Source organism: Leucoraja erinacea, unplaced genomic scaffold (assembly GCF_028641065.1).
Source record: "Leucoraja erinacea ecotype New England unplaced genomic scaffold, Leri_hhj_1 Leri_96S, whole genome shotgun sequence".
NCBI lineage: Eukaryota > Metazoa > Chordata > Chondrichthyes > Rajiformes > Rajidae > Leucoraja > Leucoraja erinaceus.
Genome location: NW_026576916.1, coordinates 22,029 through 46,171, shown reverse-complemented (window position 1 = coordinate 46,171; position 24,143 = coordinate 22,029). Strand labels below are relative to the sequence as shown.

The following is a 24,143-nucleotide window of genomic DNA, read 5'->3' as shown; positions in this document are numbered from 1 at the left end:
CACGCAGGTCACGGGGAGAACGTGCAAACTCCGTACAGACAGCGCCCGTAGTCAGGATCGAACTCGGGTCTCCGGCGCTGTGAGTCGGCAACTCTACCGCTGCGCCACCGTGCCCCCTCACGGTTAGGCATAAAGCTGTGAAAGTTCTAGGTGGTTCACAGATATCGTGGTGGGTGTGTCCAAGAGGTGCATAGAAACTCAGTCCATAACAAGGCTTTTTTTTAATTTTAATTTTTTAATTTTTTATTTTTATTAGAAGTAGTGAACATTACAGTGATATAAGCCAAAAAGAACATAATACATTTCCTGCACCACTTCATATTTTAAACTTTTTAAAAAGTGGGAAAGTAAAGAGAGTTAGATCGAATAGTGACTGCATGAAAGAGTGATCAAGAGAGACATAACAAGTCTTAAGGAAATAGAGCAGCTGACATCTAGAGCAGCGGATGTAATAGATGAGGTTGGAAGAGATGCAGGTGAACCTCTGTCGCACCTGGAATGACTGCTTGGGTCCTTGAACGGAGTCGAGGGTGGAGGTAAAGGGACAAGTGTTGCATCTCTTGCGGTTGCAAGGGAAAGTGCCCGGGGAGGGGGTGTTGCGGGAGAGGAGGGAAGCATTGGACCAGGGAGTTACGGAGGGAGCGGTCTTTGCGGAAAGCAGACAGGGGAGGAGATGGGAAGATGTGGCGAGTGGTGGGGTCACGTTGGAGGTGGCGAAACTGACGGAGGACTATTTGTTGTATGTGACGGCTGGTGGGGTGGAAGGTGAGGACTAGGGGGACTATGCCCTTGTTACGAGTGGGGGGATGGGGAGAGAGAGCAGTGTTATGGGGTATGGAAGAGACCCTGGTGCGAGCCTCATCTATAGTAGGGGAGGGGAACCCCCGTTCCCTGAAGAATGAGGACATTTCCGGTAGCCCTTGCTGTCTCCTCCCCTTCTCAGCTCTCCCTCAGCCCTCGGGCTCCTCCACTTCCTTTCTCCTTTCTTCTCCCCTCCCCCCCACCCTACATCAGTCTGAAGAAGGGTCTCGACCCGAAACGTTGCCTATTTCCTTTGCTCCATAGATGCTGCTGCACCCGCTGAGTTTCTCCAGCATTTTTGTCTACCATTGGAACATAGTTGCATAGTAGTTTGTTTAGTATATTGGTTTGTCGTATTATGGTGGTGGGTTCTGTTTTGTTATATTTTATGGTAAATATTATTTTTAATAACTGAATACATTTTTTGATAATACAAAAAATAATAATTCTGCCTTCACATATGCGTGTGCATCTCTCCTCTCTGCAGACCTCTCCCCCGATGTGTCTTGTGGATCGACCCACGGGGTGACCCCGACAGACCTGACTCCATCGCTGGACTCCCCGTCGCCGGACTCTCCCTACTTGATGCCGCTTGCCGCCGACGCGTCCAAGTGGCCGACGGGAGGGGAGCGTGGCCTTGTCTCCGCCGCCGGCTCCGGTGTGGACTTGGCCGCGCCCATCAGCCGGCCCACCGATGAGGGAACCCGGCCCCAGCCCGAAGGAGCCAGCTGCGATGCCGACGCCGGCCACTCCTACCCCGAATCGGCCGAAGCCGCGCCGCAAGTCAGGGCGGCCGCCCCGTCGGATCTCCGTCCCCCCGAGCGCAAGGTGGGGGTCCCTCGGGAAATGGTGGGCCTCTTTGGACTGAGCACCGCTGACGGCCACCAGCCGGTCGCGCCCGATGCCGGCGCGGCGGTCTCCAAAGTGGAAGGTCCGGACGTGAGGAGACACCCCCGGGAAGGTCCAACGCCCGGTGAAAACCCTCCCTCGGGAAGTTCGGAAGCCGGCGCCGGCGTCTCGGAGGCGGAAGGCTTTCCGGAGACGGGCACCACCCCCAGAGAGGAACCGGACGGGGATACGCAACTGGCGGACACCAAAGCGGGCAGGGAGGCCGACATGCCCGTTCCCTTGCCTCTGGTCGGGAAGGACGTGGAGCGCGCGGAAACGGACCAAGATGCGCTGAGCGTGGGCGAGGACGAAGCTGGTCTTGCCGAGGCTACGCTTGGCCCCGCTGACCTCCCTCCCTGTGACACGAGTGTGGGCGTGGAGTACCCGCCAACGCCCGAAGCTCAGGACCCGCCACGCATTGGAAGGGAGCGTTCTGCCCTCGTAGACCTGCTCGATCTGGTGACAAGCGCTGACAGCGGGAAGGACGAATCTTCCCAAGGTCAGGATCACGCAACCATTCGCCACACTGACGTGGCTTGGTCTTACTTGGAACCCACCAAAGAGTCGCTGGCGCCCTGCAGCCCAGCGGACCTGGCGTGTGCCACGGATCAGGACCTTTTCTTCACCGCTCCATCCACCCCAGTGAAGATGGCCAGCGGGGCCCACAGGTACTTTGCGTTCCTGAAGCCCGGCTTGCACGAGGAATGCGCGGAGGCCGCGGAGAGCGAAGACAGCGAGGACTGCGCCTGCTCCCCGCCCACCTCCCCCTCCGGCTCGTACAGGACGGCGGAGGGGAGCAGCTGGACATCGTCGGGGACCCCCAACACCTCCTTGTCCTGCTCCCCCAACCTGCTGGCCGAGGCGGAAGCCATGGAGGTGCCCGCCTGCTACGTGGAGTCGCTGTCGGCCTTCGCCGAGGAGCTGAACGAGGAGGTCCCGCCTCTGCCCAGCGCCCCTCACTACAGCGTGGCCGACGAGGACATTTGGACCTCTACGGAGGAGTCAACTGAACGGTGCCTTACCGAAACGCAAGATGACTTCGCTCCGCTGGCGTTCGATAACGAAAACCTGGAGACCAGCGAAGAAGAGGCGGGCGAGGGTGAAAATGGGATTGACGCCGACTGTGGAGATGAAGGGGACGATGATGACTCGGATGAAGACGGGCAAGGAAATATAACCCGGGACATTTCCAGCACTGGTTCTGGATTCACTCAGGCCCTGGGCACGACAAACTGCGACACCGAACTAGGGGGCTCACCAAAGACAACACCGAATGTTACAGGCGTGGAAGACATTTCTTCCCGTGGAAACTTCGAAGGTGCACCAGAGTCTCGTCCGCAGGAAGAAGATACGCCAGATCCAATGTGTATGGGGGAATTTAATGATGGTGGATTTAGTAGCGGGAATATTGTGACCACACTTGGGAATACAGGCAACCGGGAGGAATTGGAATTGGAATTGGAATTGGCGGACATTAACGCCGATGGCCTTTCCTGGCGGGATGAGCCCAACCGAGGTCAGGATCGAGTTGGGGAAGGAAGCACACAGCCACTGGGCCTGCTCGTCAGCATATCCTGCCCGAAGTCAGAAGAGGGCGACGTGTTTTCGGAGTTGCGCTGCATGACGGTGGAAGAGGTGGGCGTGGACTATGAGCTGGACGAGTACGCCGTTTTCCCGGCGGGCGATTACCTGCTGGCCGAGGAGAGGCGCGGGTACGGGAGACATCGCGGCGGCCGGCGCGCCAACGCCCCCCTGGCTTCCTCCGAGGAGCTGGCCGAAGATTACAACGACTCGGCCACCGAGGAGAGGAGCGGCCTCTCCGGGCGTGGCTCGGAGGTCAGCGTCAAGCCGCCGATCCCGGGGCCGCTCGATCAGCCGTTTACCGCCGGTGTGCCGCTCGACAGTTTCCTCGAAGTTGAAGACGAACTCGAGGGGTCCCTGCCTCCGGATTTGGGGGTCTGTTCCCCTCCAGAGGGACGGGGTGAAGCATCGGAGACGGGAAGAGGAAGGGGGAGGGGAAGTCCCGAGGTGGAAACCGGGGCAACGCCGCAATCTCCGCGGCAAACGCAGCCGGTCAGCGAGCGGATGGTGCCCTTGTCCTCGCTGTCCTTCCTGGGCAGTATCATCTTCGAGGCGGAATCTATCGAGGTGACTTCGGTGGCCCCGGCAGAGCAGGGCGTTGGCACCGATATTACCGCCCCCCACAGAGTCGACAATGGAGGTCGCGCCGCCGGAGACGGCCACGGCGTTGGAGGAGAAGAGGACGAGGACAGTTCGGCGTCCTTCCTCCACTCGCTGTCCGAGAACTCCATCACGGCGGGCGTCGATGAGTCCTTCGCCTTCCAGGACACCGCGTCCGAATCGTCGGCCTCCGCTTCCCTGGACGGGGAGGACGAGAGGATGTCGGCCGACCACTACGAGCTGCCGCCGGCGCCGGAGGCCGACCGGGCGGAGAGCGTGGCGGCGGAGGAGACGTGCGCTGGTCCGGGCGATGGCGACGACGAGGACGACAGCGAGGAGGATGAGGAGGAAGAGATGTCTTCGTCCGGCTCCCAGACCAGCTCCGAGGCGTGCGGGCCGTACTGCACCGTCGGCATGGGGCCGACCGTGTTACCGCCGCACCGCCACGGGGACTCCCACTCCGAAGGGTCGCCGGAGAGACGCAGAAAAGAGCCCGAGGGCGTCGACACCAGCGGCGGGGACGGCTCTCCATCCTTGACCCTCGCGGAAGTGACCGAACCGCCGCAAGGTCAGGTTTCTCCGCCAGAGACGGGCGGTTTCGGGACGGAGGATCCGCCCTCCCAGCTTCTCCCCAGCCCGTCGGACGAGTCTCGCCAAACACCCTCGGCCCAGGGCGCCGACGCTAGCCCGGAGAATCCTCCAGAGGTGGCGGTGAAGATTGACCAGATTGAGGCGCGCCGTACGGATTCCATCAGATCGGATCCGGCCATTTTCAACACTCCCGAGTCCTCATCCCCCGGCCAATCCCAAACTATAGATACCCACGGAGGCAATGGAAGACCAACGTCTCTTGGTTCCGCACCAGATTCCTCAGAGGAAGATCTGTCCTTTGACTCCTCAGCCCTTGGGGAGACGAGTGGCGAATTGGCGCCAAGTCTAAGGCAATCGCCAGAATTGGAACCTCTCTCTACCTTGCACCGAGCTCAATCCGGTGGCTGTGGTGAAACCCCAACCATGCCTCTGGACACGAGGGACCACCCGTCCACGGGGTCAAAGTCAGAGCGCCTTCCGTCGCATTTGGAGAAGACGAAGGTGAACGAAGATGAGCTTGACGTGGAACTGGCCTCCGATCTCCCCGAGGGCATGAATAAGTTTGACCACCCTCGCGATCTCCTCGCTGGGGCGCCGCCCGGGGGCGACGAGAACAAGGGACCCAATGTAGAGATGGCCTTGAACGTCCCTGTGGACCTGGCCAACGAGGTGGACCTCCCTAACGTCAGCTCCAGCGAGTCCAACTCGGAGAACAACAACAGCAACACTGTGGTCACCATACAGAAACCATGCGGAGGAAGCCAGTACTCGATTGGGAAGACCATAGATTCCTCAAACATCAATGTCGTCGGCGAGGATTTAGAGTCGGTTTGTAAGAAGATCGACAATCAGTCTACTTGGCTTGAAGAGACTGAACTCTCTCCCTGCGGCAGTCCGTTCCACTTGGATGCGGCCATGTTAAATATCCCCGAGTCTTCATCTCCTGGCGCAGCGGAAGTTGCAGGTACCCAGGGAGACGATCGAAGGCCGACGTCTCCGTGTTCCGCGCCGGATTCCTCAGACGAGAGCGTGGCGGAGGACCGTGACGTTCCTCTCCCTGCCGCGGAGCCGTTGGAAATGTCGCCGGGAAGAAGCCTGGCTGTGGGACCTGGCACCGTCATCGCCTTGGGCTTCCGAGACGTGCCTCTGCCTCCCCATGGAACCGGGAGCCCGCGCCATCTCGGACCGATCGAGGGAGGACCTCCTTCCTTGCCGACCGCCGGCCAGTCCGAAGCCAAGTCGGGCCTCAACAACCTTTCCGGTCTCACGAGCGCCGGGAAAACCGCTGGAGCGGACACAAAAAACTCGGGAGGAGATCGTTTGGAAGAGCAACACGACGAGATGTTCAACATTGCACCGACAGAAGTGATGAACATCGTTCCCATGGACAACCCAGTGAACGGGGACACGGAATCTGGGTTGGAGATGGCGGATGATGCCATGACCATTGTAGCAGAACCTTCTGAACCTCCACCCTTGGCTGAAGACACCAAAACTATAGATGCCTTAGAGACCCATAGCCCTATTGGTAGCACCGCTCCTTCAGTAGATGCTAGTCCTCAAGAGCAAGTGACCTCATCGGATTCATTCCACTTCCTGTCCATCAAGATGGAGTCCAGTTACTCCGAACCATCGCTGGGTGAACCAGGTCAACAATTTGAGGACCAGCGGGTCAAAGATGGAGCAGACATCAAAGCTTGTAGTATTGGTAGCCAAAAACATTCTGATGCTGGGCAAAAAGTTGACATTGACCAAGATAATAGGCCAGATCCTGAGTTTGGCTCAAACTCTACATTAAGACAAGATTTGCTTCTGCATTCTGTCTCCTCATCGCAAGGACACTTTGAGCCCATTCGGTTTGCAAACGTTCAGACTGCAACTGCCGTCGGCCCACTGAGGGCCCTGAGCTCCACTTTCGAAGTGGGCGCGCATCCGATGGCCAGCTCGGGAGGGATCGCGGGCCAGATCAGACCTCCCACCACGCCTCTGGAACCCGTGGAAGATGTGGGAGATGAGGAGGAGCCCTCCGACGTCCTGCCGGGCAACGGCGGCGGCAACGGCGGCGGTGGCGGCGAGACGACGAAAGACTTGGATACGATCCAGGAGGAGAGCAAGGAACAGATGGAGCTCTTGGACAGCTTGCCGGACATGACCCACCCAGGGGAAGACACAGATCCATCACTGGAGAATCTTGCCCACACATTTGCGAATCAAATGATAAAAGATTATCAAGCGGAGCTTTACAAAAATACATCGGAACCGGACAGTGTGGACTCATGGACCACAAAGCCAGCAGGTACCGATCGCCTTGGGACAGAAGAGGCTTCAAGTGCATCAGCTTTCCAAAGTCAAAGTCAATTTTATTCGACAAAGATCCGGGGGACAGAGGATGGGGATTTTGTGGGTCAGTTGGGAACGACCAGTTCCCACCCAGGGGATGGTGCTTGTAAACTGGACAGTTCCATTAGAGTAGAAAATGATAATGGTCAAGCAGAAGCATCTGGCTTCGCATCAGATGATAGCACCCGTAGATCCACCGTTGTAGAGTTGGCGGACGCTTGCACGGCTGGCCGTGTGCTGCCGTCCAATGCCGAACCGGAAGATTCTTCCATTCAACCAAAGGCCATGAATGGAATGGGAGAGGAAGATGTTTGTTCCGGGAAGTCGGACGTTTCGGGTGTCGACCCAGAAGGTGCAGGCCCTTCGTTGGACGAGGGGGGAGGGGATTCTGTCGGTCACTTGGAGGTCTCCGACAACAACCCAAGGAATGATCCCGACCAATCCGGAATCGCGGACGTAACACTGGACGATAACGGGAATGGAATTGTGTTGCCCGGAGCGCCGCCGGATGGACTTGCACGTAAACAAGATGCGCCAATTGGAGATGGCGACGAGAAAGTGGTAAGCATCTGTTCGGGGAGCAGCGTTGAGAAGGTGGAGGTCCCTGACTCAAGGATGGGGGGCACTGACTCTATTGACGTCGTTGTGCCAGACGTTGATGACCATAAGTCAACGATGGATGGACCAGTGGATACGATGGACACATTGCCGGCCGGAGATGTCGACGGGCTTGAAGAAGCGGGCCCTCTACCAGTGGAAGAGGAGAGTGCGCTAGCGGTCGGCGTTGCCCAAACAGGAGGAGATCTCAGCCGGGAGACTGCTGCGCCCACATTAGAAGCTAAACGAGCAGCAGCCGATCACATTCAAGCAGAAGATAATGTTGGTAAATTAGATTCCAATCCTGCAGATTTATGCCGAGATGGAGATAGTTCAGAGATCTGCAATGCTGCTAAATCCTTGCAGACAAAACCCACGGAAGCATCAGAGGTTTCGGAAGGCTGCACGTCTCCGATGAAGAAGTCTAGTAGCCTATCGCAAAATGATTCTAGTGAACCGCCCCTTGAAGATGAAACTGGGTTCTCTGAAATTTCACCAGGACCAGAAGACAAGAAGGATCAGGCAGAGGTTTCAGATGCTCTCTTGGACGATGTTCCTCCTCACAATTTGGAGTCGGTGGATGCGATGTCAAGTGACGAAGGGGGCAAATTCACGGACACGTCTTCAATTGGAGAGCTGGCGCAAGCCGTACCACTTAATGAAGCAGACGTCTCTACCAACACCTCCGAAGTGTTCAAGAATGTAGGGTCCACCTTAGGAAGTGGCCCGTTAACAGTCAACGAGGGCTCAGAAGCCACAGGAGGTGAGGCACTAAGTATCATTGAATCGGCAATAGGTCAAGACACAAGGCTAGAAGACCACTTGGACGCGGGCACAAGGGATGGTGCGGATGGGCCAAGTTCCTTCAGACATCTGCCAGGACACGATGATCTAAGGTTAGACGTCACGGAGCCAGCGCCATCTACAAGTGGCGATCGAGAGACGGAGGTAACTGGCGCCCAGCTGGGAGACGATGCCCGCTGCCTGGACATCAGAAACATGGCAGCAGAAAGTCAGCAACAGGGCACGGCGATTATCTCACAAATCAGTAACGATGGCCAACTTGACACCGTCAACTCCTGCCGCACAGAATCACCAGGGCAGACTGTTGGGCAACACGAGGATTTGTACTCTGAACAAGAAGACATCAGTAAACAACCGGAAATCCCGGGTGATCATCAGGAGGTTTGTGAGACAGTGCTAAGACCTTCTCAGTCCAAGGTGGAAGACTCAGTTTCTGCGGAGGAGCTGGTTCCTGTGGTCCTGCCTCTGTCAGAGACCGCTGAGACTTGGCCTCAAGACCTGGACAGCAACGTGCCCCAGTTACTGGATCACCTCGGTCCCGATGGCCAAGGTCCCGACGTGCCCCCGTCAATGGATCACCTCGGTCCCGATGACCACGCAGGTATCACTCCACAAGACGTGGCGTTGGTGACTCCGGGTGCCGAGGGCGGGCCAGGAAACGCAAGCGATATTAACCGCCACGTGTTGTCCGAGCAGCCAAATGAAGAAATCCGTGAGGCACCAACATCCTCGAAGGGATCAGAGTCTGCGCCTGCAGCTGAATTTGACCTATCCACCGATGAATCCAATAACACAACATCAGATGGATCCAGGTCAGAAGATGTTGAGGTATGTGACCACCTTATTATACGGTCAGAGCCGACTTGCGAGCCTTCCTCTATCTCTCCCGTCTGTCGAGGAGCACAAGACGCCATTCGGGGCTCAAAGGCCGATGAAGTCGCGGCAAAACATGAGGTGGTGCTGGAAGAGTCGGCGGCGGAGGTTCCCGGGAACGTGGGCGAAAGAGCGGGAGAGAAGGACGCAGCGAGTGAGACGTCAGAGTCCTGTCCACGCCAGGAGGCCGAAGGTTCAACTTGCACACGAGGGCTTGCTGATTTAGAAACGGACTCGCGCTCGAGATCGGACGCGAGCCAGGTCGAACCCGACCCTCGTCTTCCACAAAAGGGGGAACAGAAACGTGAGCGGAAAGGCAATGATGTAATATTGGAGCAAGGGCAAAGATCCGTCGGCTCAGTAGGTGGGGACGGGCATGGACACGGACAAGGAAAGGATGACTCTCCTCGCCGCGCATCACTCGAATCGATCGGAGAAAGCTCTCCGGGAGAAACACTGGACACTTTCCCAACACATCGTTCCCAACTTTCCGCTGAGTTTGGTCGTCCGCTGGGAGAGGGGCTGCCATTTAATGCTTTGCTCAATATATCCTGCAGAACTCCAGATAGACCTCTTGAATGTGCTCACGCTAGCCCAAGTGGCTTTTCCCCAACGGCAGGATTGGGTTTGGCCTCTGGACCCATCCATTCCGTTGCAGGCCCGACCCACTTGGATAAAGCTTCCCGGGAGATCTGCGTTGAACTGGCTGCTCGAGGCGTTTCCACAGTCGAGTCCGCCCCATCAGGCACACCTACGTTAAGGCCACAGGATCGAGAAAGCGTCTCAAAACATGCCGCTCCATCCGAACGTTTGCCGCGGGGCAGTGTAAGCCACGAAGATTTCAAGGTGCCCGGTGCAACAGAATCGGAGGAGAAACAGACAGGTAATGTTGCCTTTGCATTAAATGTTTGAGAATTCACTTTAGTTTAGTTTAGTTTATTGTCACGTGTGTCGAGGTACAGTGAAAAACTTTTGTTGCCTGCTATCCAGTGAGCGAAAGGACAATACACTAGGGGTCGGCAACCTACGGCCCCCGGGCCGAATGCGGCCCGTTACCCAAAATTACCTGGCCCGCAGACTTCCGTCATCTCCGGTAGCTCCCGGGCCTGAGGCCGCAGCACCCAGGCGCGGTGACACAAGGACGCAAGGAGGCCTGCGCTGGCGGCCGCAATGGCATAGCGGCTGAGCGCCAAGCTCTGGCTGTACCGCATCCTGCGCAAAGCCGCCGGCACGGCCGCGCACCTTCTGTGTCTAGGCTTCACTGTCGGGATCGGATTTGTCAATTGGGCCGGGGACGAGTGAGTGTGAGTATTTGAGTCACCGCCTTCAGTACAGAGCCAAGGCAATGGTCGTAGTTACGCCATGTGTACGCCATGTTGGTGAGCGCCCGTAACTAGGGACGCCATGTTGGTGAGCGCCCGTAACTAGGGACGCCATGTTGGTGAGCGCCCGTAACTAGGGACGCCATGTTGGTGAGCGCCCGTAACTAGGGACGCCATGTTGGTGAGCGCCCGTAACTAGGGACGCCATGTTGGTGAGCGCCCGTAACTAGGGACGCCATGTTGGTGAGCGCCCGTAACTAGGGACGCCATGTTGGTGAGCACCCGTAACTAGGGACGCCATGTTGGTGAGCACCCGTAACTAGGGACGCCATGTTGGTGAGCTCCCGTAACTAGGGACGCCATGTTGGTGAGCACCCGTAACTAGGGACGCCATGTTGGTGAGCGCCCGTAACTAGGGACGCCATGTTGGTGAGCGCCCGTAACTAGGGGCGCCATGTTGGTGAGCACCCGTAACTAGGGGCCAGTGCTCCAGATGGCATCCACGAAGGGGCGGGATCCATGTGTACACGTGATAGATGTGGTCCGCCTTCCGCTCACAGACATGCGTCCCGGCCCCTTTGCACAACAAGGTTGCAATACATGATTACAATCGAGCCATTCACTGTGTATAAATAGATACATGATAAAGGAATAAAGCTTAGTGCAAGGTAAAGCCAGCAAAGTCCGATCAAGGATTGTTCGAGGGTCACCAAGGCGGTCGATATTAGCTCAAGGGCCTGTCCCACTCTGCGAGGTAATTCAAGAGTTCTCCCGAGTTTTCCCCTGAATCGAACTCGGAGAATGTCCGTAGCGGGTCTGTAGGAGTTCGCGGATTGGTTGAGGTAGGATAGTTCAGTTGCCTGATAACAGCTGGGAAGAAACTGGTCCCTGAATCTGGCGGTGTGCGTTTTCACACTTCAGCCGAAAGACAATACGTGATTACATTCGAGCTATTTACAGTGTACAGATACATGATAAAGGGAATAACGTTGAGTGGAAGGTACAGCTAGCAAAGTCCAATCAAGAATAGTCCGAGGGTCACCAATGAAGTAGATAGATTAATCTATTTGCATTTTAGTGATTGCATGCTGCCTGTTTGCAACCTGAGTTTAAGACCATAATAGTGGCACTGGGATAGAGTTGCTGCCTTGCAGCGGCAGAGACCTTGGTTCAATCCTGACTAGGGGTGCTGTCTGTAAGGAGTTTATATATTCTCCATGTGACCACGTGGGTTTTCTCCGGGCGCTCCGGTTTCCCACCACACTCCAAAGACTTACAGGTTGTAGACAGACACAAAATGCTGGAGTAACTTAACGGGACAGGCAGCATCTCTGGAGAGAAGGAATGGGTGACCTTTCGAGTCGAGTCCCTTCTTCAGACTGTTGGTTTCCCAATGTTGGGTGAGTCCAGAACCAGGGACCGCAGTCTTAGAATAAAGGGGAGGCCATTTAAGTGAGGAAAAACTTTTTCACCCAGAGAGTTGTGAATTTGAGGAATTCCCTGCCACAGAGGGCAGTGGAGGCCAAGTCACTGGATGGATTTAAGAGAGAGTTAGATAGAGCTCTAGGGGCTAGAGGAGTCAAGGGATATGGGGAGAAGGCAGGAACGGGTAATTGATTGGGGACGATCAGCCATGATCACAATGAATGGCGGTACTGGCTCGAAGGACTGAATGGCCTCCTCCTGCACATATTTTCTATGTTTCTATGTTTTTACGTCACCTACTCCCGTCTCTCCAGAGATGCTGCCTGTCACGCTGAGTTACTCCAGCATTTTGTGTCTACCTTCGACTTAAACCAGCATCCGCAGTTCGTTCCTACTCAGGTTTATAGGTTGATTGTCACTCGGTGGGCCGAAGGGCCTGCTTCCAAGCTATATCTCTTTAAGTCTAAGGACTATAAACCTAGTAGCAGAATTAGGCCATTCAATAGACAATAGACAATAGGTGCAGGAGTAGGCCCTTGCAGTGTACAGTTTGTCACACTGAGCACACAGAGTGGGAACAGGCCCTTCAGCCCATCTTGTCTGATGTGACGTGACAACATAGACAATAGGTGCACACTATTCGGCCCTTCGAGCCAGCACCGCCATTCAATGTGATCATCCACAATCAGTACCCCGTTCCTGCCTTCTCCCCATATCCCCTGACTCCGCTATCTTTAACAGCCCTATCCAGCTCTTTCTTGAAAACATCGAGAGAACCGGCCTCCACCGGCCTCTGAGGCAGAGAATTCCACAGACTCACCACTCTCTGTGAAAAAAGTGTTTCCTCGTCTCCGTTCTAAATGTCTTGCCCCTTATTCTTAAACTGTGGCCCCTGGTTCTGGACTCCCCCAACATCGGGAACATGTTTCTTGCCTCAAGCGAGTCCAAACTCAAAACAATCTTATATGTTCCAACAAGATACCCTCTCATCCTTCTAAACTCCAGAGTGTACAAGCCCAGCTGCTTCATTCTCTCAGCATATGACAGACCCGCAATCCCGGGAGTTAACCTTGTAAACCTCGCTCAATAGCAAGAACTAGACCAAGTGCAGACCCGTTGGGTCTGTTCCCCCAATGTGCGGTTGTGGGAGGGGAGGCAGCATGCAGCGTCACACACACTAACTATCCCCCCCTCCCCCCGCACTCACGCTAATTACCCCCCTTGATATTATATTAATATTATTAATTTGCTCCTTTTACCCCATAACCACCCTATCCACTGACGCATAGCCCCCAACTTGCAGTCACATCTAGAGAGGGGGTGGGGCGGGGGTAGAGAGTGAGGACAGAGAGAGAAGGGGCAGAGACAGAGAGAGAGAGACAGAGACACAGAGAGAGGGGCAAGAGGGAGAGGGGAGTGGAGAGGAGGAGAAGAGGGAGGGTGGGTGAGGGGGGAAAGGTGGGGGTGGAGAGAGAGAGAGGTGAGAGAGAGGGGGTGCTGAGAGAGGGGGTGAAGGGGAGAGGTGGAGAGCAGGGGGGGCAGGGGGGGGAGGGTGGAGGGAAGAGGGTAGGGGCTGTGGAGGGGAGGGGGTTTAGGGAGGGGTGGGGGGGGGGGAGGAGGGGAGAGAGAGAGGGGGGGGCGGGAGAGGGGGAGGGAGAGGGGGGGGGGGAGGGGGGCGGAGAGGGGGGGGGGAGAGAGGGAGAGTGGGATGGGTGTGGGGGGGGGGGGAGGTGAGGAGCAGGGAGGGGATGAGGGAAGGGGGTAGGGGTGTGTGGAGGGGAGGGGGTTTAGGGGAGGAATGGTGGGGAGGGGATGGGGGGGGGGGGGAGAGGGGGAGAGGAAAGTGAGGAGGGGAGAGAGGGAGGGAGAGGGTGGAGAGGAGAGGGGGGGAGAGGAGAGGGGGGCAAGGGTGGTGGTAGAGGAGGGAGAGAGGGGGGGGGGGAGAGGGAGAGGGGGGGAGGAGGAGAGAGGGGGGGAGAGATGGAGGGAGACAAAGAGCAAGAGAAAGACAGAGAGGGGTGGGGGGGGGGGGGGGGGAGGGGGGGGAGGGAGAGGGGGAGAGGGAGGGGGGAGGGGGGAGGGGGGAGGGGGGGAGAGCGGGGGGGGGGGGGGGGGGGGGGGGGGGGGGGGGGGGCAACAGGGGGGAAAGGGGGGGGGGGGGGGGGGGGGGGGGAGAACTTAAAAAACATTTTAGAACCAAAAAAGACATTCTGCAAGCATTGTAGAACCAAAAGAGACACTTTTTGCAAGCATTGTAGAACCAATAAACACTTTTTGGAAACATTTTAGAACCAATAGACACATTCTGCAAGCGTTTTAGAACCACTAAGGACGCTTACATTTGAGTAGACATGTGTTCAGTGTTATTCACAGCTCAGAGAAACGTGACCCTCTGCCTTCCTCCATCTTGAAGAGACCGATTGGGGCACACCACTTCCTGGTTTTATAGTCCCTCACCAGCAGAGAGAATGGGAAATTTTGTAAAATCATTAATATCTCTGTCATTTTTCATCGACGGGTAAAATGCTCGGCACACATATGGCGGAGGGGGGCTCTGAGCAAGGTGGCCAAAAATGACGGCCGTAGGTGGCAGCGTTCTCTCGGAAATAGCAGCACAGATGGCCAAAACTGGTCGAGAACAGACTTTTAGTAATATAGATAGATGTCCTTCCTCAAATTAGGGAACCAAAACACTGCACACATTCGGCCCATCGAGTCTACTCGACCATTCAATCATGGCAGATCTATCTCTCCCTCCTAACCCCGTTCTCCTGCCTTTGACACCCGTACTAATAAAGAACCTATCAATCTCCGGTTTAAAAATGGCCCCTTGACTTGGCCTCCACCGCTGTCTGTGGTGATGAATCCCGCTGATTCACCATCCTGAAGTAATTCCACCTTGGCTCCATCCTTAAATAATTAATTATTCTCTTACTCCACTTAATGGTCTGCCCCTTTATCTTAACGTGCAGTTTGATTTGTGCAGCCCTCTCCTTTATATCAGAAGACTGTCATCCTATAATTTCCCCAGGAGCAGATCTTAAAATCCAGCTGCCACTTATGAATGAATGAATAAGTTTATTGGCCAAGTATTCACATACAAGGAATTTGCCTTGGTGCTCCTCCCGCAAGTGACAACATGACATACAGTGGCAGTTAGGAATGACACATTAAACATTAATAATGAAACATTATCGATTAAACATGTGCATTAAATAAAATATCAGAGCAAAAGGAGGCTACAGGCTTTTGGTTATTGAGTAGAGCAACTACTTCTGGAAAAAAAGCTGTTTTTATGTCTGGCTGTGGCAGCTTTGACAGTCCGGAGTCGCCTTCCAGAGGGAACTGATTCAAAGAGTTTGTGGCCAGGGTGAGAGGGGTCAGAGATGATCTTGCCCGCTCGCTTCCTGGCCCTTGCAGTGTACAGTTTGTCACACTGAGTCACACAGAGTGGGAACAGGCCCTTCAGCCCATCTTGTCTGATGTGACGTGACACACTTGTGATGTGTTAGCTCTGGCGACCGGCCACTCCCGCCTCTTGCCATTACCATGACAATGTTAACCCCACCCCTGTAAACTATCTCCTTGATGTAATCAAGAGCGAGTTGGATACAGCGCATAGGGCTAACGGAATCAAGGGATATGGGGAGAAAGCAGGAACGGGGTACTGATTATTATCTGAATGGTGTCAAGTTGGGAAAAGGGGAAGTACAAAAAGATCTGGGGGTCCTTGTTCATTAGTCACTGAAATCAAGCATGCAGGTACAGCAGGCAGTGAAGAAAACGAATGTCATGTTGGCCTTCCTAACGAGGGGAGTTGAGAATAGGTCCTTCTGCAGTTGTAGTGGGCCCTAGTGATTTCACACCTGGAGTATTGTGTGCAGTTTGGTCTCCAGATTTGAGGAAGGACATTCTTGCTATTGAGGGAGTGCAGTGTAGGTTCACCAGGTTAATTCCCGGGATGGCGGGACTGTCATATGCTGAGAGAATGGAGTGACTGGGCTTGTATACACTGCAATTTAGAAGGATAAGAGGGGACCTTATTGAAACATATAAGATTATTAAGGGTTTGGACACGCTAGAGGCAGGAAACATGTTGGGGGAGTCCAGAACCAGGGGCCACAGTTTAAGAATAAGGAGTAAGCCATTTAGAACGGAGACGAGGAAACACTTTTTCTCACAGAGAGTGGTGAGTCTGTGGAATTCTCTACCTCAGAAGGCGGTGGAGGTCAATTCTCTGGATGCTTTCAAGAGAGAGTTAGATAGATCTCTTAAAGATAGCGGAGTCAAGGGATATGGGGAGAATGCAGGAACGGGGTACTGATTGGGGATGATCAGCCATGATCGCAGTGAATGGTGGTGCTGGCTCGAAGGGCCGAATGTCCTACTCCTGCACCTATTGCCTATTGTCTATTCAAGAGAGAGTTGGATACAGCGCATAGGGCTAACAGAATCAAAGGATATGGGAAGAAAGCAAGAAGAGGGTACTGATTTAGGATGATCAGCCATGATCATAATGAATGACAGTGCTGGTTCGAAGTGCCGAATGGCCTACCCATGCACATATTTTCTATGTTTCTCTGTTTATTTTTTATGTTTGCCCATGCCAACCAACATCGGCCCCCCCCCCCCCCCCCCGCCCAATCTACACTAGTCCCACCTGCCTGGATTTGGTCCATATCCCTCTAAACCTGTCCTATCCATGTACCTGCTTCAATGGCTGTTAAATATTGTGATAGTCCCAGCCTCAACCACCTCCTCTGGCAGCTCGTTCCATACACCCACCACCCTGTGTGTGCAAAAAGGTCGCCCCTCAGATTCCTATTAAATCTTTGCCGTCTCACCTTAAACCTCAGAGTTAAAGGAACTTCCTTTAGGAAGATGAGGAGGAATTTCTTTAGTCAGAAGGTGGTGAATCTGTGGAACCTTTTGCCACAGACGGCTGTGGAGGCCAAGTCAATGGCCTAATCAAGTCAGTGGATATTTTTAAGGCAGAGATGGATAGATTCTTGATTCGTACGGGTGTCAGAGGTTACGGGGAGATGGCAGGAGAATGGTGTTAGGAGGGAGAGATAGATTGGATGTGAGAGTAGACTTGACGGGCCGAATGGCCTAATTCTGCTCCTATTTCATCACCTTATAAACCTATGTCCTCAGGTTCTTGACTTCCCCCACTGCGCACTCACTCTATCTATTCCTCTCATGATGTTATACATCTTATAGAAGATTGAGGGGGGATCTTATAGAAATGTACAAAATTCTTAAGGGGTTGGACAGGCTAGATGCAAGAAGATTGTTCCCGATGTTGGGGAAGTCCAGAACAAGGGGTCACAGTTTATGGATAAGGGGGAAATCTTTTAGGATCGAGATGAGAATTTTTTTTTCCACACAGAGAGTGGTGAATCTGTGGAATACTCTGCCACAGAAAGTAATTGAGGCCACAGTTCATTGGCTATATTTAAGAGGGAGTTAGATGTGGCCCTTGTGGCTAGTGCGATCAGGGGGGTATGGAGAGAAGGCAGGTACAGGATACTGAGTTGGATGATTAGCCATGATCACATTGAATGGCGGTGCAGGCTCGAAGGGCCGAATGGCCTACTCCTGCACCTATTGTCTATGTTTCTATGTTTCTACCTCTATCATCCGTCGCCCTCCTGCGCTCCAAGGAATAAAGTCACGAAGTCATCGAGGCATAACAGCACTGAAACAGGCCTTTCAGCCCAATTTGTCCATGCCGACCAAGGAGATCCATCCAAGCCAGTCCCATTTGGCCCGCACCTGCCCAAATCCTTCAGAACCTTTCCCTATTTATGATATATTCGGACAGGTACCATGACAGGAGGATCGTGTAGAGGGAGAGGGAGCAGAAGAGCTTTACCAAAATGCTGCCTGGATTAGAGAGTATTAGGGTGGTCACGGTGGCACAGCGGTAGAGATCAAGATCAAGATCAAGATCGAGATAGATACAATTTATTTGTCATTTGGACCCCTTGAGGTCCAAACGAAATGCCGTTTCTGCAGCCATACATTACAAACAAATAGACCCAAGACACAACATAATTTACACATACATCCATCACATTGCTGTGATGGAAGTCCAAAAAAACTTATCTCTCCACTTATCCCTCCCCCCCCCTCCCGATGTCAGAGTCAAAGTCAAAGCCCCCGGCTGGCGATGGCGATTGTCCCGCGGCCATTAAAGCCACGCCGGGTGGTGCGAGGTCGCACACCGGGTCTTGGTCGCAGAGTCCCGCAGCCATTCCAAGCCGCGCGGGGCGGTGCTGTAAGGCCCCGCTCCAGGAGCTCTTCGACCCCGCAACTCGGGCGGGAGAAGTCGCCGTTGCGGGAGCCCTGAAAAGCGGTCTCCCTCCAGGGACCCGCGGGCTCCCGGTGCCGCCGTCCGCCAGACCCGCAGTTGCAGCCTCCGAATCTCCGGAGGTCGGGCCGCAGCAGCAGCAGCGCTCCACCACCGCTCTACCCGTTCCGGACTCGGCCAGCTCCGCGACAGTGAGGTGAGTCGTCGGCACCAGAGTCCCCGGTCTTCTCCTGTTGGAGGCCGCTCCTCGTTGCAGCCCCAACGACAACGGAGACCCGACAAAGAAAAGGTCGGGTCTCCCGTGCAGGGAGAGATTTAAAAGTTACCCCCTCCCTCCCCACCCCCACCCCCCCACACACACATACCCCAACAAAAAATAACAAAAACTACATAAAAACATAGACCAAAAATAATAAAAACGCAGACGGGCTGCAGAGGCCGCTGCTGACGAGAGTCGCGCCGCGTACCGCACGTGTGTCGGACGCTGACAGAGTTGCTGCCTTGCAGTGAATGCAGCACTGGAGATCCGCGTTCGATCCCGACTACGGGCGCTGTCTGTACGGAGTTTGCACGTTCTCCCCGTGACCTGCGTGGGTTTTCTCCGAGTTCTTCGTTTTCCTCCCACACTCCAAAGACGTACAGGTTTGTAGGTTAATTGGCTTGGTGTGAATGTAAAAAGATGTTAATGTGCAGGGATCGCTGGTCGGCACGGACCCGGTGGGCTGATAGGGCCTGTTGCCATGTTGCAACTCTAAATCTAAAACTATAACTAAAGTCCAGAAGTTGGGAGGTCATGCTGCAGTTGTATCAGACGTTTGTGAGTCCGCATTGTGTTCCATTTTGGGCAACTTGTTGTACGTAGTATATTGTCAAGCTGGAAAGGGTGCAGCAGAGAAGATTTGCGAGGATGTTGCCAGGACTCGAGGGTGTGAGCTACAGGGAGAGGTTGAGTAGGCTGGGTCTCTATTCCCTGGAGTGCAGGAGGATGAGGGGTGATCTTATAGAGGTGTATAAAATCATGAGAGGTAAAGATCGGGTAGACGCACAGAGTCTCTGGTCCAGAGTAGGGGAATCGAGGACATGGGTTTAAGGTGATGGGGGAGAGATTCAACAGGAACCTGAGGGGTAACCTTTTCCACACAACCGGTGGTGGGTGTATGGAACGAGCTGCCAGAGGAGGTAGTTGAGGCTGGGACAGGTATCTCACCAGGGACTAACTCTACTGAACGTTTTTCCTTCCATTATTTATTATGTAAAAGAATATGTGTGTTATGATTGTGTTTATAGTTTGTTTGGTTGTTTTGTTGTTTGTCTTTTGCACAAAAGTCCGCGAGCATTGCCACTATCATTTCACTGCACATCCCGTATGTGTATGTGACAAATAAACTTGACTTGACTTGACTTGACTATCCCAACATTTAAGAAACATTTAGATAGATACATGGATAGGACGGTTTTGGAAGGATATGTGGCAAACGCAGGCAGGTGGGACTGGTGTAGCTGGGACATGTTGGCCGTTGTGGGCAAGTTGGGCTGAACGGCCTGTTTGCACACTGTATCACTCTATGACTCCACGATTGAGGCTGGTGAAACATGATGGAAGAATCTTACAGTTATATAGCACAGTGTCCAGGCACGATATATCTGACATGAACATTATTCATTCACGCCTGCCCACAGCTCTTACTACTGATGAGACAGAAGTCAAAAAGGACCGAATATTCTTTAAGCATTGCCAAGGAATATTTAGTGCCGACCTGATTTAAATAACTGATTTAAATGACCCTTTTGATGGGACCCAGCACCAGTAATGCAGTTAAGACATGTCATGTTGTAATTTTCGAGCGATGCACCAAGGCAAATTCCTTGTATGTGTAAAAACTTGGCCAATAACTTATTCAGTCATTCGTTCACTGAAGATAGACGCAAAAAGCTGGAGTAACTCAGCGGGACAGGCAGCATCTCTGGAGAGAAGGAATGGGCGACGTTGCAGGGTCGAGACCCTTCTTAAGACCCTGCTAACTTCAGCCTTCAGTCTGAAGAAGGGTCTCGAACCGAAACGTCACCTATTCCTTCTCTCCAGAGACGCTGCCTGTCCCGCTGAGTTACTCCAGCATTCTGTGTGCACACTCAGTGTGCTCAGTTCTAGAGCTGGGAGCGACTGCTAACAGGGAGATTTAGTACAATAGTTCACTGCCTGCAGGTAGAAACATAGAAACATTGAAAATAGGTGCAGGAGTAGGCCATTCGGCCCTTCGAGCCTGCACCGCCATTGAATATGATCATGGCTGATCATCCAACTCAGTATCCTGTACCTGCCTTCTCTCCATACCCCCTGATCCCTTTAGCCACAAGGGCCACATCTAACTCCCTCTTAAATATAGCCAATGAACTGTGGCCTCAACTACCTTCTGTGGCAGAGAATTCCACAGATTCACCACTCTCTGCAGGCAGTGAAGAAAGCGAATGGCATGTTAATAATAATAATACATTTTATTTATGGGCGCCTTTCAAGAGTCTCAAGGACACCTTACAAAAATTTAGCAAGTGGAGGACAAACATGTAAGGGGAATGAAATAAATAGTAGAGACATGACTAGTACACAAATTAAAGACAGAATTCAATTCAAAACCCAATATGAGGCAATTCAAGCACAGATGAAAAGGGAGGGGGACGTGGGGCTAAGGATAGACAGAGGTGAAGAGATGGGTCTTGAGGTGGGACTGGAAGATGGTGAGGGACACGGAATTGCGGATCAGTTGGGGGAGGGAGTTCCAGAGCCTGGGAGCTGCCCTGGAGAAGGCTCTGTCCCCAAAACTGCGGAGGTTGGACGTGGATGGAGAGGAGACCGGCTGATGTGGATCTGAGGGACCGTGAGGGTTGGTAGGGGGGGAGAGGAGGTCAGTGAGATATGGGGGGGGGGGGGGGGGGGGGGGGGCAGATGGTGGAGGGCTTTGTAGGTGAGGATCAGGATTTTGTAGGTGATCCTGTTGGCCTTCATAACAAGAGGAGTTGAGTATAGGAGCAAAGAGGTCCTTCTGCAGTTGTACAGGGCCCTAGTGAGACCACACCTGGAGCATTGTGTGCAGTTTTGATCCCCTAATTTGAGGAAGGACATTCTTTCTATTGAGGCAGTGCAGCGTAGGTTCACAAGGTTAATTCCCGGGATGGCGGGACTGTCATATGCTGAGGGAATGGAGCAGCTGGGCTTGTACACTCTGGAGTTTAGAGGGATGAGAGGGAATCTTATTGAAACATATAAGATTATTAAGGGTTTGGACACGCTAGAGGCAGGAAACATGTTCCCGATGTTGGGGGAGTCCAGAACCAGGGGTCACAGTTTAAGAATAAGGGGTAAGCCATTTAGAACGGAGACGAGGAAACACTTTTTCTCACAGAGAGTGGTGCTCTGCTGTTCCTAGTGTGTGTAGGATAGTGTTAATGTGCAGGGATTGCTGGTCGGCGTGGAGACGGTGGGCCGAGGTGCCTGTTTCCGCGCTGTATCGCTAAACTAAACTAAAAGTTGACTCTTAACATCCTGGTGAATGGTCTCTGCCCCCTTGTAGCCCCGCAGGAGGCCGCGAGCTCGGAGCGGTGCCCGGGATTGGGTCAGCTGGACTCTGCCCGGGCAGAAGCCAATACCCTGGATGCCGCGCCCATCTGCAGGGGCCGTCACGCCTTCAGTCCCTCCGACTCCAGGTCCTCCAGCGAGAGCGAGCTGCCCTTCCCCATCCTCCTGGAAGACGTGAGGAAGAGAAGCCCACCCCAGCAGGACCTTGTTCAGTCGGAACCCATCGACGCACAGATCCCCCCGAAGCCGAGGGCCTTCGAGACCACCGCAGTCAACAGAGGTAAGAGGAATCGTGCTTCAGCGTTTTCCCCGCGTGGGAGCCTCCGCTTTCCCTGAAGATCAGGTCACCTGATGTAGACAGAAATGCCGGAGAAACTCAGCGGGTGAGGCAGCATCTATGGAGCGAAGGTATAGGTGACGTTTCAGGTCTGAAGAAGGGTCTTAATAGAGAATAGACAATAGGTGCAGGAGTTAGCCATTCGGCCCTTCGAACCAGCACCACCATTCAATGTGATCATGGCTGATTATCCCCAATTAGTCTGAAGAAGGGTTTCGGCCCGAAACGTCGCCTATTTCCTTCGCTCCATAGATGCTGCTGCACCCGCTGAGTTTCGACAGCATTTTTGTATATCCCCAAATAGTACCCCGTTCCTGCCTTCTCCCCATATCCCCTGACTCCGCTATTTTTAAGAGCCCTATCTAGCTCTCTCTTGAAAGTATCCAGAGAACCGGCCTCTACCGCCCTCTGAGGCAGAGAATTCCACAGACTCACCACTCTCTGTGAGAAAAAGTGTTTCCTCGTCTCCGTTCTAAATGGCTTACCCCTTATTCTTAAACTGTGGCCCCTGGTTCTGGACTCCCCCAACATCGGGAACATGTTTCCTGCCTCTAGTGTGTCCAAACCCTTAAGAATCTAATATGTTTCAATGAGATCCCCTCTCATCCTTCAGCTTTGTCCCCGCGTGGGAGTCTCCGCTTTCCCCGATGATCAGGTCACATGATGTAGACAAAAATGCTGGAGAAACTCAGCGGGTGAGGCAGCATCTATGGAGCGAAGGAATAGGTGACGTTTCGGGTCTGAAGAAGGGTCACGGCCCGAAACGTCACCTATTCCTTCGCTCCATTGAAGCTGCCTCACCCGCTGAGTTTCTCCAGCATTTTTGTCTACCTTCGATTTTTCCAGCATCTGCAGTTCTTTCTTAAACAGGTCACCTGATGCATCATTTCATCTCATGTTCATGTTCATAGTGGTAGGAGAAGAATTAGGCCATTCGGCCCATCAATCTTCTCCACACCATTCAATCATGGCTGGTCCATCTCTCCCTCTCAACCCCATTCTCCTGCCTTCTCCCCACAACCCCTGACACCCGTACTAATCAAGAATCTATTTATCTCTGCCATAAAAATATCCACTGACCTGGCCTACACAACCTTCTGTGGCAACGAATTCCACAGATTCACCACCCTCTGATTCAAGACGTTCCTCCTCATCTCCTTCCTAAAGGAACGTCCTTTAATTATGAGTCTGAGACCTCTGGCGAGCAGGCAGGAGGATGGGGTTGAGAGGGAGAGATAGATCAACCATGATTGAATGGCGGAGTATACACGATGGGCCGAATGGCCTAATTCTGCTCCTAGAAACATAGACAATAGGTGCTGTGAGTAGGCCATTCGGCACTTCGAGCCAGCACTGCCATTCAATGTGATCATGGCTGATCATCCACAATCAGTACCCCGTTCCTGCCTTCTCCCCATATCCCCTGACTCTGCTAATTTTAAGAGCCCTATCTAGCTCTCACTTGAAAGTGTCCGGAGAACCGGCCTCCACCGCCCTCTGAAGCAGATTCACAACCGTCTGGCTGAACGAGTCCCTTCGCTTGTGAACGAGCCAGTGTCACTAACGCCGCTGTTCTGTGTCTCCAGGGTCTTGCAATGAATCGGAGAGCGATGACTCTGTACCTGACCTGGAGGAGCCTGAGGTTTCGTCGCCGCTTGCTGGACAAGAACAGGTGTGTGGCACGGGCGTTAATGTCAACCCTTCCCCCGCACCAGGGGTGGGCAACCTTGTTGTGCATAGGGGCCGGGACGCATGTCTGTTAGCAGGATGGCGGGGCCACATCTATCACATGTAAACATGCATCCCGTCCCCATCCCCGCCCCGGATGGCAGGCATCAAATCACACGTTCACAGAAGGTGGACAAAAATGCTGGAGAAACTCAGCGGGTGAGGCAGCCTCGTGCAATCCTCGCATGTCACGTCTCACCCGCTGAGTTTCTCCAGCATTTTTGTCCACCTTCGATTTTTCCAGCATCTGCAGTTCTTTTGTAAACGTGTTCACAGAAGGTGCGTGGGCCGTGCCGGCCGCTTTGCGCAGGATGCGGTACAGACAGAGCTCGGCCGCGCTCAGCGCTCGGCGGGACGGATGATCACGGG

The 24,143-nt window shown here is 53.8% G+C and overlaps 1 protein-coding gene across 2 annotated transcripts in view; it reads left to right on the top strand.

The window, feature by feature from the left end:
- Positions 1-24,143, top strand: part of LOC129695164 (uncharacterized) — a 73,432-nt gene that overhangs the window by 28,038 nt on the left and 21,251 nt on the right. For both annotated transcript variants that reach the window (XM_055631938.1, XM_055631937.1), the window contains exons 2-4: positions 1,289-9,958; positions 21,705-21,989; positions 23,633-23,718. In XM_055631938.1, coding sequence (XP_055487913.1) covers positions 1,289-9,958; positions 21,705-21,989; positions 23,633-23,718 — 9,041 coding nt within the window. The remainder of the gene's footprint in view (positions 1-1,288; positions 9,959-21,704; positions 21,990-23,632; positions 23,719-24,143) is intronic.